At 38.4% G+C, this 14362-nt stretch overlaps 1 protein-coding gene across 1 annotated transcript in view; it reads right to left on the bottom strand.

Moving 5' to 3' along the window:
- Positions 1 to 893: 893 nt before the first annotated feature.
- IKZF1 (IKAROS family zinc finger 1) overlaps positions 894 to 14362 on the bottom strand; it is a 57197-nt gene continuing 43728 nt past the window's right edge. The window contains 6 exon segments of the mRNA XM_066326838.1: positions 894 to 2174; positions 2177 to 2420; positions 2423 to 2703; positions 6879 to 7013; positions 11426 to 11551; positions 13503 to 13670. Of these exon segments, the coding sequence (XP_066182935.1) occupies positions 2002 to 2174; positions 2177 to 2420; positions 2423 to 2703; positions 6879 to 7013; positions 11426 to 11551; positions 13503 to 13670 (1127 nt within the window). The 3' untranslated portion in view covers positions 894 to 2001.

The raw sequence follows: 14362 nt of genomic DNA, 5'->3' as shown, positions 1-14362 counted from the left end.
TCCAGTGAAGCAAGTGCCTCACAGCTGGGCATGAACAGCCAAGCTTGAGGTTGTATAAGCAGACATTCGAGATTCATTTTTGCATCAGTGGTCCTTCCTTACTTCAGTGTTGTTGCTCCTGAGTACAGCTGCAAAAGTGAAAGCAGAAGGGAACTTGGCATGCTGTAATAGTATGTGTGTATAGAAAATATTTATCAAATGTAGCTGCAAATGTAGTATCAGGCCACACGGCCAGGTACAAGCAGCTCATGGTCCCATCAAATCTGTTTTATAGTAAATACATGGCGTGCATGCATTTGTGAATGGAAAATGTGTAATGTATGACAAGACTGCTAGTCTTGTTGGGTATTTGTGTTCACTGTAAAATATCCATTCCTAATGCAGAGTGGAAGTATTTATACATCAAGTTAATAAGATGGGTTATTTTATGAAGTGTTGCCCAGGAAATATTGCAGCACCAATGACATATGCAGCTGCAAAAATTTTATTTTCCCAGTCTTAAAGAATGAGGGGTTCAGGGAGAGAAATGAAATATTGGAAGAGAAAAATAAGCAGAAGCCTTTAAAAAGAGTTTTTTTTATCAGATGTGTTTGGAGTTAAAATCTATTTGTCATAGAAGTTTTGATTCTAACTAAAGCTACAGTACCTGCAGCAGAACCCACCATGGAGAAAGATTTTAGTGGACTTTTCTGCACTCTGCAAAGTGCTGCAGCCTCTGGTGTCCATTCTGCAAAAACCCAACGTTTTTTATATCTTCAGATTAATTCCACTGAAGTAAAAGTAACTCAAAGCACTTAGTGAAATGACTGGTTGGATAGGAAGTAAAGGCTCTCCACACCTTTGGGGCCTTAGTCCCTCATAAAAAGGCAAATTCCAGGAAAGAAGAAGACGGCTGCAAATTTTGACTGGCTGGTTTAATTCATCTCAGTGCTTTAAAACTAATCAAGTGCAACACTTCTGAGTAGAGCCACAAAATTTACAAGAGGACATCTTCTGTGCAAGCAATTTTTTTTTATATATATATATCTAAGAGAGGGACATTTAGATATTTTCCAGACAGTTTAAAAAGATTAAAAATGTGCTTAAGGGACACTCCCCACACATATACTTATCCACTTTCTTAACTGTACATCATACTTTTCTAAATAACTAAAAAATTAAAGAGAAAGAAAATTAAATACATTGTAACTTTTATATGCAGAGAAAGGAGGGGTTGCTTAACAAAAAGTGGGGGTTTATTGGATAGGAAGAGAAATATTTATTCAAAGAAGAGCCAACAATACCCTTTTTTCTATACATGAAATGCAATTCATACTTCACAGAGTATATTACAAGGGTGTCTATCTTTGCATTCCTGCTCACCTACCTAGTGACACAAACAAGGCATGTTTTGATGTCAATACCAGTAGCACTCTTGCAGGTGGGAATGTTCTACTTCTTACCACCAAAGTAACTCAGCACCTTCTGGCTTGGGGATGGGGTGTCCCAATCCCACCCCAGCTGTCCATGAAGTCATCTGAGATGGGTCCCTCCACCTTGAGTTCAGTCTTCTCAAAAGAGTCAAATAATATCAGAAATCAAAAAACCACACATCTGGTAGAAGAGCCTTACACTCAGGGTGTTAAGAGAGAAGAAGCTTGGCCACTGCTGCCTGCTGTGTCCTCGTTGTGTGGAGCATCCTGCACGTGGTTAAGAGTTCTGGCAAGGGGGGCTTGCAAGAAGCATTAGTTCAGGGACGGACTTTTAGCTATGTGACTACAAAAGCTCCTACTTACATTACTAAAGGTTTCTGGTGATCAAACATTTTCAGTAAAAACTCATTTTAGAAAACTGAGTTGTGATGCATGCTACCAAAACGAAATCCCTGCTCTTGGTGGGAGAAGATTGCTGAACTTCTGATTCTCTTGTGACTTTTATTATCCAGCTGACTTTTGCTTTGTTGCTGCCATGGCTCGTGCAGCTCCAGTAATGCAGCTGTTGAGACTTGATCTGTGCCATGTTTTAACCCATGTGGAAACGGTGCTCCCCTCGAGTTATGTGGGAAGAGAACTCGTACCTGTCCTGGCTGTGGTAGCCACACATGTTGCATTCAAAAGGATCGCGGAACCCATGGCAGCCCATATGGATCGTATACATCACATGATCCAAGAAAAGGACTCGACAGTGTTCACACTGTAAACCCTTACTTGCTCCCCATTGCTGCTGATCACTTTGAAAGCATCCTGGGAATTGTCAGTACCCGCTCTCAAGACATCATATTGCCTGTTTTCTTCTTTTATAGAGATGCCATTTCTTGCATGAGCCCCTATGTGGTTTGTCAGGTAGATCAAACCACTGCGCTCCTCATTATTGCTCTCTGTATCTGTTGAGTCTTGGCAGCTGTTGCTGGGAGAGACGTCTCGTTCAGAAGAGACCGACTGGTTTTGGAAAGCAGCAACAAGTTTTCCACTGCGCTGTCCTGAGGGAGGCTGGAGCGAATCTGATTGTCCCCGAGAGGTTTGTGGAGCTGATACATGGGGCTGATGACAGGGACCACCTCAGAGCCCCCCGGCGGTGTCTGGACCAGGGGGCGCAGGGACTCTGCCCCCAGGTAGCTGATGGCGTTGTTGATGGCCTGGTCGATCACGTGTGTCTGCATCAGTTCGTTCTCCTTCTCGTAGTTGATGCTGGCATCGTATGGAAGATCGGGCAAACATTTGTCACCTGCAGTGAAAAACAGTGAGGAGTTAGAGGGCTGGTTTCTACATGATTAAGGAAATGAACATTATGGATTAATGAAACAGGGAAGAAGAGAGTTGGCCGAATCCACCTCTGAAATCCACCTAAGGTACTCACAGTTCTCTAATACAGCTGCTCAGAAAAGTGGTGGTTTGGTGGCCTTTTTTAGCGTGCAAAATAATCTGAGGACTTTGGAAAAGCAAATGGATGAAAGAAATTCTGCAAATATACAGGGATTCATGGGAGTTACAGATCTAGTGCTTTGTCATGTCTCTCTCCATTCTCACTGGTCTTCCTAATCTGTCTCCTACAGTGAGCAGAGGCACTGTCTTTGTGGCTGGTGAAGCCGGTGTGTCCACACAGCCACAGCAAGCTTGGCCTGGTGCTTCAGAGCATGAAGCACAGTATCAGTATTTTTACCTAAAGCATGACATTCTTGGACTGGAAATTGTATGGTTTAGTTCCAGACCTTCAGTTTCTTAGAAATAACCCACATCGCAATGTGGTCATATATATGCCATTTTTGAGAAACATCAATAAAAACTTTATTTTTTGTATTGCCACCATCCCCACACACCTACCGTAAGCCATGTTAGACACATTACCAGAAGCTACCCACATTCCTAAATATTTGTGTGAAAAAGTTGTTATGTATAGGAGTAACCAGGAATCACAGAAAAATCTAAGTGCATTTGTAGTTGGAGCATATTTTTTCTACAAGGTAGAAAGCCCTATCTAGATCAAGATTACTTATGACTGGTAACTTGGATTCTGACGGAATGCCAAAAGTAAGGAGTAAATCTTTATTTATTTATTTATTTTAAAAATCAGACTACTACATCTAGCTGGATACCCCAGTATTGAATGTTGAATTCACTACAATTTCTCCCAAATTACTGGACAGATAGCAAAACATAGGAGGCAAAAGTTAGGAGTGGAGAACACTATTTAAATGCACAGATGCTGATTTATGAACTTGAGCACTCTTCTTTAACAGTATAAACCATCAAAGTTATTACCAGGCCCTTAATAAATTCATCCAAATGTAAAGAGGTAAAAATTTTTCACAGGCTCCAAAGTCCTACAAGTAACATATTGTTGATAGTCTGGATGGATTTTCTAGCTCTTCAGATTTTGGGAAACACTAAGACTCACAAACATCTCTGTGAAGTGCTGTCACCATTTCCTGATCAACATGAAATTTACTGGTAGGTCTTGGAAAGTCCTGATTTGTCAAAAGAAATGCTAACCAAATCATGGAAATTTTTACCAGAAGATCCGCACATTCATTTACCAACAATTTTCCACCCAGTTTCTACTCAGATTGACCATTCAAAGTCAGTGAAGAGACCAAAAACCTTCTAGCACAACACTTTTGCAATGATGGGGGCTAAAGTGTAGGAAGTCCTGTGGTCTACATTTCCCACAAGATATGATTTCATACCAGTTCCATGCTCTGCAAGCAGAGAAAGAAAACCCTGAGCATTGCATAAGTTCCTATAGGGGATGTAGGGTACAGGCACTTTCTAGATGCTGTGCTACACAAGCTTCCAGTTCCTCTTGTTTTCCTTCCCAATCATTCTGCCAATTTGGGCTGCATTCTTTTTATTCCAGATTTATCCTTTATAATGCTGTACTTTTCAGGCAGAGTTGCCTAAGATTCAAAATAGGCATTGCAAAGACTCCTGAATTAAACACAGAAAAACTCTCCTAATATGAATGTATACATTTTATTCAAGAAGGAATAAATGAAGCCAAAATCATTCATATTCCATGGGCACTGCACACCACTGAAAATAGGACTGTTTTCATTATAAACAAAATTTGGGCATCCAGAAAGCATGATTTTAATATCTGTTTCTTGGGTAGTACTTGCTCTATGTAGCATACCTGGTTCGTAGTTGTGCTGAGAGGATCAAGTGTTAATTTTTTTTTTCTCCCCAAGAAAAGTGTCTGAAACAGACACAAAGTTAGGGTAGGTAGGCACCATTTCTATATCTGGGCAATGCAGTAATACTTGCACTCATTAAAAATAATAGCTCATTTCTGTGGTTATTAGAGCATAAGTAAATTAAACTGCTAATGGTTTGATGCACTTCAAGGTTTGCACTGCTCAGGATTCTGCTGCAGGTACTTAAACAGTAAAAAATGCACTCAGTGCATGTGGGCACCTTTTCTCTTAGTATTTTTAATCCTTGTCTTGGCTGCCTATTCTTTAAACATTATAACCATATGTCAACCTTTCATGCAGTTCTCACTCTCTGGTTTGGATGGTCCAGTTCTTTTGGGTTTGGGAACTACTCCAGTTTGGAATACAGAAAGAATTTCACAGGTAACTGGCTGAATTTGTTGAAAAATCTTATTTTTGAAAGGTAATTAATTTAGTCTTGAGAAAAACTAGTGAAGCAGAAGGCATTCCTTCCCTTATGTGAAGGATGCCATTTACTCCTTCTCCCTGGAATTCAGCACAGATATTGGGATGACATGATAAGCTACAGGAGCAATAAACATGTTTTAGGACCCAAAAGCTCTCCTCACCAGCCAGCCCAACCTTGTGTTAATCAGGAATTTTTCTATTGTATGAAGCAACAGATGAGGATTGGAAAGGAAAAGATTTCGGAGCATTTTCTTCTTAGAAAACTTTTTCCTTTTGAAGGTTAGCAAAATTCCATAAATATCTGCTGTCAGTAGGTTGTCTTCCTACACTGCACCCTGAAAAACTGACAGGAAACTCTGCCCTCCTAAAACTCTCAGTTAAACTGTCTGTCTTTACTGTTTCTCAGGGTGAACAGAGAAAAGGAGAACAAAATAGCCAGTCCACACCCAAGGATACATTGCAGATACATACTTGCTAGTATCTTTTAAATTTTAGCACTCCTGGTCTTCCTGGAAGTCTCATAGAATTAGTATCTGGCCTAAAGCAAACAGTTACTAGAGTGTCTAAACTAGTCTGATTGGCCTTACATATTTTGTTATAGTTCATATATTTTGGTATCTATCTCTACTAAACATCTGCCCTTTTATAAGAATAAGCATTTCTTATCTTTGACTACCTCCTAGAATTGCTGTCTTTGGATTTGAAAAAGCCTTGGAATTTATTTAAATCTTTTTTTGCAGCTCTTGAAATTCATAGCTGAAATTCCCTTTTCCTCATCTAGTAAATAAAAATTTTCCTTTCACCCCTGTGTCCTTGTCAAAGAAAGTACATTTGCATTTTCTGTCCCATAAACTGGCCTGGTTTTTTTTTGTCTTGACTTTTGACTGAAGACCTTCTTAATGGGCATTTTGTTTCAGAGACTTTAATCTGATTGTCTCCTATAGAATAATATTATTTAAAATGTACAGAGAATTTTAAAAGAACCTAACTAGATATGAGTATATGTTGTCTACTGATCTCCCTTGTTTTTATTTCTTGAAGACTAACCTTACATAGCTGACAAAATATTGTCTGTGGATCTCAGAAAACTGGTGCAATCCCTACTTAGCACAGGCCTACTAAACAGAACAATATGTGTAGCCTTCATTTATATAGGCTTAATGTAAATTTTTCATTGTTAAGACAAGAACTGCTATGTGCAAACAGGCATGAAGCTTTTGCATCATTCATAGAATGTACACAAAGGTCCTTTCATTTAGGTACTGTTTTCAGACATATCAGTTGGGGCTGTAAAAATAAACAGATTTTATCAAAGGGTGAAGAATATTACCCAGTCTATGTTCAACTATTCACAAATGCTTTCAGAAACACCAACATGCCCAGATCTGAATGTCATTCAAGAATTCAATAACATAACTCTGAAAGTGTGGTCAAATGCTATCCCAGCAGGAAACTTCTATTCCTGTTTTTGGGCTCTTAAGGCAACTTCAAGCACCTGTTCAGATTTTGTAATGATCTGGCCCATAAGCTTTTAAAAAGGCAGGAAAAAACTTAATTGATCTCCAAATGTGAAAAATTAAACATGCAAAAATTTATACTGGAGATGTTTAGGGTTTTTTTTTTTCCCCCAATACATCTGTGTATCTGCTTCGATAGAGATACATATTGTTAATTTAGCAAAACAAGTAAAATTATGAAGCAAAAGTAAAAATGCTAGAAAGTGATTTTTTAGGGTGCTTTGTTTTATTTTATTTTTAGGAGACAGCAAACGTTTAACTCTTACCAACAAATTTCTGAGGCATAGAGCTCTTACGTTTGGCGACGTTACTTGCTAGTCTATCCAGCACGAGGGCTCTTTCTGACCCTATCTTGCACAGGTCTTCAGCCATTTCACTCTGGTTACTTTCGTCTTTTATGACTGAAATCAAATGACATCAGAAGGGTTAGGCAGGTTCCATTTTAATGGAACTGTTGTCTTAGGTTACTGCTTGTCAGTCAATGTCTTTTAGCCCCCAAGCAGCTGGACAAAGGAGCTCAGCATATGAGACACAGGACAATTCTGACTCTCGGTAACAAATTCCCTCACACTGATTAATCTATGTACATGCTGATGTTTTCCTCATTTTGGACACAAAAATGAGATAGCAACTGAAAGGTTTATGCCTGTATGTCACATAATCACTCTACCCTTGTTCTACAGCCACTCTGCATTTCTGTGAATAAATGAGGTCCTAACTTTATCCTGGACACAAAGCAGTTAATCTTTCCACTCTCCCACTGAAACCCCCCACAATGTCCTTCTGCACCTCTCCCAGTGAAACCCCCTGTATGATAATTGCTTCCTCAGCAGGAAAAACTGATAAACTTCTCAACTCCAGCAGTGGAAGATGTATTTGCAAGCTGCACCAACCCTGTCTCCAGCCCCTTTTATCCTGCATCAAATATTTCAATACTTCCTTGATGCTATTTTAGACTTTAATGATTTTAATTGATAAAATCACACCTTCAGTGGAACACTGTATTCCAATACTCAAACCTGTTTCCCAACCTCCTGCTGCTGCTGGGACTCTGTAGAATTAGGAGCTTAACTGTGAGGCTCTAGGAAAAGGAGACTATTTCACTTTCAGTATATTTTACTTCAGTACTTTCCTGCAGAAACAAAAGGGATGTTTGAAAATGCACTGTCAAAACATGACGGTGAAAAAGGTATGGAAAGGTATTTTTGACTTCCAGCATCTAGGAGGAAGGTAAATGCACTGAGATCACAGCACAACTGTTTTCTGGTGGGTTTTTTTTTTTTTGTTTGTTTGCTTGTTTGTAGGGTTTGCTGGGGCATTTTGGGGTTTGTTTGTTTGTATGTTTGTTGGTTTTTCAAGGGAGAAAAAGGGGTTAATTTTACTTTTATCTGCTACTAAGATATGGACATTTTTCCCGAACTTTTGAGTTGCTATTGAAGGAAGATGGAAAAGATGGTTTTTATACTTTGATTCTTTGAGTTGTTTCAATTAAGTGCCCTAGTCTACTACATTATTCCTTCTGTGTCTGCTGAGAATTTGATTTCTTACTGGATTTACTGGTTCACAGGAACCATTACTCTGGTACCTGGGTGTTTCTCAGTAGCTGAGAAACATCATTGTGATCCATTGTTATTCTGACAATATATCACAGCCACAAAAGGATGATGGTGACAATTTTGTTGTTCCTGAATTATATGAAATCAGGTCTGATGGATAACTGTGAGGAGCAGGTGAAGTGTCCTATTCAATAACACCCTGCAACCAAACTGAGGAATACACAAATGGCTCTTGAGTCCCTGCTGTATCAGCAGCACGTACTGCAGTGACAGTGATAATAAGAATTCCAGTGCCAATGACAGTTACAAGGAATTTCATGGAATTCCATTCCAGCCCCATAAGACACTAAAGATTGTGACCAATGCAGGAAATGAGACAAATTTAGTCATGAAGGTGCAGAAGAGTTTGTGTTTATGGTACACAGCCACAACTGAGTGAGCACACACCAGTATCTTGTGCTGACCAAGGTTTGCAGGTACCACTTCAGGAAGAGACTTACAGACAATGTTTTAAAGCAAACATTCAACAGGGACACAAGAGATTGAATATTTAGTTAAAAGTTGAAATGATCAAGAAATATCTGTTTAGGATATAATAACATTCTTTTTCTAATCAGTTCAAGAGAAGGTGAGTCATGTATTCAACAGTCAAACTTTCAAACTTCTAAAACTGTTATTAAAAAAGAGGGAAACTGAATTATGTACTAATCCTCAGCACTTGCAACTGAAACCCTCTGAAATTCGCTACCAAATGAGTAACTATTTATCTATAATTTGGTGTCTGTGAACTGAAAAAAAAAATTATCTTTTCAAACAAAAATTCCCAGTGACAGAAGAACTGCAATTGACCCTTTAAAAACTTCATAAACTACTTCTCCTGCTGTTTTCTTAAGCCTAGAAAGACTTCAGCACACTTCTACTCAACTCAAATGCAAAACTCCAGGTAATATACCTAAGAGAAGAACTTCATATGGACAGTGAGATTATAGTCCTCTAAAATAAGGATTTTGCCATTAGATTTGGCAGGTTCCAACTTTGTGTTATATTTCCTTCTCTTAAAGAGAGAAAAGTTGAAATGTAAGTACAATCTCTTGTTCCTCTTCTTACTCCCTTTCACTCTGTCTCTCCCCTATTAAAGTTTCTTCTCAATTACATTTGTTAGATTTACAAGCTGATGGAAAGCTTCTACAAGTTTAGGTTCTTTCTAATTATATTTTTTCTATGTATACTTCAAAAAGTATTTTAAAATGCTCTAAACACAATTTTGATGTGGCAGAATGTCAAATCAGATGCTCTAGCAGATATTTTTGTACCAACTTTTTTGAGCCTGAGGAAAAAAGGGTCTGAATAATGGCTCTAACATCACACCTTGAAAATCTACATCACACCTTGAAATAGCTTAAGAACAGTGACATTATAGCTACTTACTTTTCTAGATATATCATAGAATACAGTAAAATTCGCTGGACATCCACTCTTTCTCAACTGTTTTTTTCTATATTCTCAGTATGCAAAATACTAGGAAAAATGCAGGACAGTTTCATTTTTTAGAACTGTAGAGAATTGATTTGTTAACTGAGGACTAAATTTCTTTAAGAGTGAAGCCTTTGGCTGAATATGAAGTTTAAACCCTTTAGTTGATTAATTTTATTTTAATTTGCAAAAGCAGTCCTATTAGGTCAAATATGGAATATACAAGAATACAAGGAGAATATACAAGAAGAAATATATATATTAATGTATATATAAAAGGTGGTTCTTTCAAAGCATTAATTAATTCCTCAAGTTTTTATCCCACTGAGTTATTAGATATTTAGTTGTAAGCTAGTGCAAGCTCTCCTATCAGGATTTGATATAAACAAGGGTCAGCCTCTAAAACGGCTTCATTTCTTACTACAGTTTATGATTCCTGACATCAGTTTCATCTCACAAAGATTTTTGTAGTAGTTCAGCTACTCATTTGCACAGATTTTCAAATTCAGTGTGCAGGCACTTAAATCCATGAAACAGACACTGAAGACTGAAATCCCAAACCAGAATATTTGCTTCTAAATCCTGTCACCTCTTTGAGAAATAAGTATTGCTGCTTACTGCATATTATTGCATAGAGGTTTTCTATTCATATATTCTGCAGCCCCTCAATAAAATTAGAAGGGGCGCTGCTCTAACATGCTGCCTGCAGAAGCATCTCAGTTGTATTCACTGCTATCATTATGTGCATATACTTTACATTATTTGATAGCATGTAAAAACATAGTCAGGTTCTGTACAGATATAAAATACTAAATGAAGCATCATTGCAAAGAGGGCAGAGAGAAGTTTTCATTTCTGTCATTTGACAAAATAAATAACATATACTGACAGGATTAAAGAGGTATGCAGGAAATGGAACTTAATGGCTGGGCCCACCAGAGAAGATATATCTCCACCATCTAAAACTGCACATGCAAGAGGGCTTTGTACGGCTAATTACTGTGACCAATCCCATACAGACATTCTGGATCTTTGTTAAAAAATAGAATCGAAGCCCCAAGATCTGCTTGCTCTCTTGCTGGGCATGTTTTTTTGATATTCTCCAAGAAATGGACCTTACCTTCACCATTACACTAGGCTCAACACAGGTCCTTACCTCCCCTCAGTTTTCTTTTAAAAGGAAGCTTGGGAAGAAGGCTGTCCACAAATTATTAGCCATTCTGGACTGTCTCAAGTAAAACTGCCTAAATTAAATATCTCTGGCTTTATGTCCTCTTGCTTGGCAGAGTGAGATCAAAGCCAGAGAGCTCAACCTTGTTAGATGAGCTGGTCCCAGGAGTCAAGTAAGCCCTTTAAGCCGTGCCTGGGAGGGGGAGGAGATGTGCAGTGCAGAAGATTTTGCAGCTCTATCTAGAAAACTGGAATTAAGTCTTTATTAAAAATACATCCACAAGTGTATTGCAATATGGGCCTCCAAGAGAAGGGGGTGAGGTGATGTAGCCATATTGTCTTGAGATGACAAACTGATGTTTTCCAGGCCTTGCAAGTGCTTTGCTACATGTTTGAATTGTACTTTGGCTTTTTATTGGAGCTAAACAAAGTGAAAGAACAGCCAAATGTTTATCAAATAAGGAATAATTCCAGACACATTATCAAATATATGGGGGATGTGTGTGACTCTCCAAAGCAAAAGTTGCCACAAATGCTACTACTGATTCTTTTGCACTCCTTTTTCTGCATTTATGACAGGACAGCAGTATTCCCCAAATGGACACTTTTATTACCTGGATAGATGCTGCTTGAGAGATTCATGGTTTGAAGGTAGTTATGGCAGCGTTCTTTATGTTCTTCCAAAGAGCTGCGCTGCTTGTAACTGCGACCACAGTATCCACACTTATGGGGTTTGCCAACTGGAGAAAACACAATTCATTATGGGCTTCAGAAGAGGCATTTAACAGCATATTAACAATGGAAGAACAAGAGATAAAAAGCCCACCCCAAAAATAAAGCCATGCTATGGCAAAGAAAAATTTCGTCAATTTAAAAATCTAAGTGAAAAACAACTAATGGAAAACTGGTTGTACATCCTTACATCAACGGGCCAATTCTATGAGTGCTGCAAACTGATTTTAGAGGATTCAGATCAGATAAAAACTGTGACATTAAATTGTTAAAAACAGCATCTACACAGGATAGAAACTGAGACACCGTCAAAAGTCTGGGAGCAGTTTCTTTAGTGTCCAGTCACACAGAGACTGCCAGTGGATGAACTGATGGTGTAAGTAGAGACTTGCTTGGCTGGAGGTCAGTTCTAGTGTAAACAGAACCAGCTCAGCTCTGGTTCAAATCTTTGATTTGGCGCGTTTTCTGCTTCTGGAAATTCAAGATAAATGGTATGACAATTCATTTTCTGTATTACACCAACACAGATCTAGATAGTTCTAGGAATTTTTCACCAACAGTACTGCTCTGTGTATATCTGGGCCTGAATTTTCATGAAAATTCACATGAATTAACATGAAAGGACTGCCATTTTATATGTGATTTCACAATTTTAGATAGTTACACAATTAAATTTCTGAATTTTATTTGAAGATTCTTAGGTGAAAATCATATTCAGACACCCAACTTGTTTGATAATGTATTGGTGTCAATTTGCCAACTGCAGGAACTAATCATTATCTATAGTTTAGGCACTGTATCTTTAACTATGGAATCCTCAGTGCTTGCCAAGAGTGTGTAGGTGAGACTTCATATATATATATATATATATATGAATATATATACATATACATGAAAAGCTATGTTTCAAATTGTGCATCCATGAAGATCAATAACAAGGGAGGGGGAGGCAAAGTACTATTTAAAATATGTGCCTGCCTCAATCAGGTTGAGAAAAAACAGGAGAAATGGAAATTATTTTGGAAATCTGGGATCAACTCTAAGGGTCTTATTATTCAATATGTGTACTAGAGAAGAATTTCCCCAATTTTTTAAAGTACAAAATAAAAATCACTTTGAGAGCTCCCCTTCTGCCACCCAGAACCCAAAATCAACTTTCACAAGCCACGTTACCAGTGTCAATTCCAGCAATGTGTATTAGAGGTCTCCCATCCAAATAGCAATTTGCATTTGTATCTTAGGTTGGGAAACTAGATGAGATGGCACTCTGCTTTTAAAGGCACTTCAAATGTGTTAAATTGGTTTTACTTCACAGAAGGTATGTGACTGTGGCTTCTGTCAAACAATGAGAGTTTCATGGTAATGGGAAAGTGCAGCTATTCAAAAATATTTATTCATATCTCCATATTACTGTTGAGACAGACACTGAAAAACTCCATCAGTCTTCTTTTGTGGAAGATTATCTTTTTTTCTCCCACCCTCTGCCTTCTGCCCACTCTCTCTTTCAAAGTACTTGTAATAACAATGTGCAACAAATAACTCCTGCTAAATGCTGTAGGCAGCATTCACTCCTTAGGTTGAAGATGAATGCAAGACTGTGTTTCAACTTTATATTATCTCTAACTCTAAAACATTCATCAACTTAAGTCATGTACGTGCTTCCATGAAATGGATTACTCACAAGAGGCTTGTAAGATGAAACTCTAATACAGAAACTTTGAATCAGCCAAGAAGTATGGGAAAAAACCCACCTCTTCTGGTGAGGGGTCATGAGTGTAACACGTGTTTAGTCATTTCTTTGCTGCTAACATGCTGTGGCCAACTCACAGGTTGGTTAACCCCAAGATGGGGCTACTCAGCTCCTCTTGGTGACAAGAGCTCTCAGGATTGGTGGCCATCCCCATCTCCTCAGCAGGTACGGTGGTAAGCAGCCCTGGTTATTCCCAAACCTTCACTTACCTGAGTGAGTCCTCAGGTGTCCCGTGAGGGCATCCCTGCGGCGGCAGGCGTAGTTACACAGGTGACACTTGAAGGGCTTTTCACCTGAGTGCAGCTTTATGTGGCGCAGAAGGTTGCCCTTCTGGGTAAAGGAGGCTCCACACTGATTGCACTGGAAAGGGCGTTCTCCTATGGGAAGATGGAGGAAATATGTGAGAACAAAAAAATCTTATGCGGTAACAAGAGAAAGATTTCAGGGAGAAAGTTGTTTTCTCAGTGCTGCTCTGTGACTTCCACCAGCTGCAGGTTTGATATAACATGAGGCTTTCAGACTAAACCTGCCAGTTTCTTAATGCTTCACTGGCTGGGTCAATTTGATCTGAAAATCTAATTTTTTTTTTCTAAATCAGAATGGCACATCACAATGCAAATTCAAACTCATTTAAATAAAGTGACTGCAACATTTTGTGTTGAAGAGCCACTCTTCCTGATCAGCAGTTTTGGAATAAACCAATATCCAATTTTGCATGTTGTGGCATTTGGTGGGGTTTTTAATGTGGCTTTTTTCAAAGGGTCTTTAAAATATGCCACTGAAGCAGCAAAATAAAAAGGAAACTCATTAAAAATGCATTTCAGGATCACAAGTTCATTTCAGCGTTACATTCTTATATTTAAATGAAAGGCACTTCATTATAACAGTTATAATAACTTCTTTTCATTTACATTTTCCCTGTATTTTCCCTTTCAATTTCTTCTCCATTACCTGTCTGTCCCTAAGCAGCCAAATCAGGAAAGAGACAGAGAAAAGAGAGAAAGCTAGAGAGTAAAATCACAGAAGTTAAGACAGTGCAAAGGAAGCCCTGTACTGCCATGTCTAAATC

Source organism: Sylvia atricapilla, chromosome 1, assembly GCF_009819655.1.
Source record: "Sylvia atricapilla isolate bSylAtr1 chromosome 1, bSylAtr1.pri, whole genome shotgun sequence".
Taxonomy (NCBI): Eukaryota; Metazoa; Chordata; class Aves; order Passeriformes; family Sylviidae; genus Sylvia; species Sylvia atricapilla.
The sequence above is the reverse complement of the archived record's forward strand: the minus strand, read 5'-3'. Positions and strand labels throughout refer to the sequence as shown.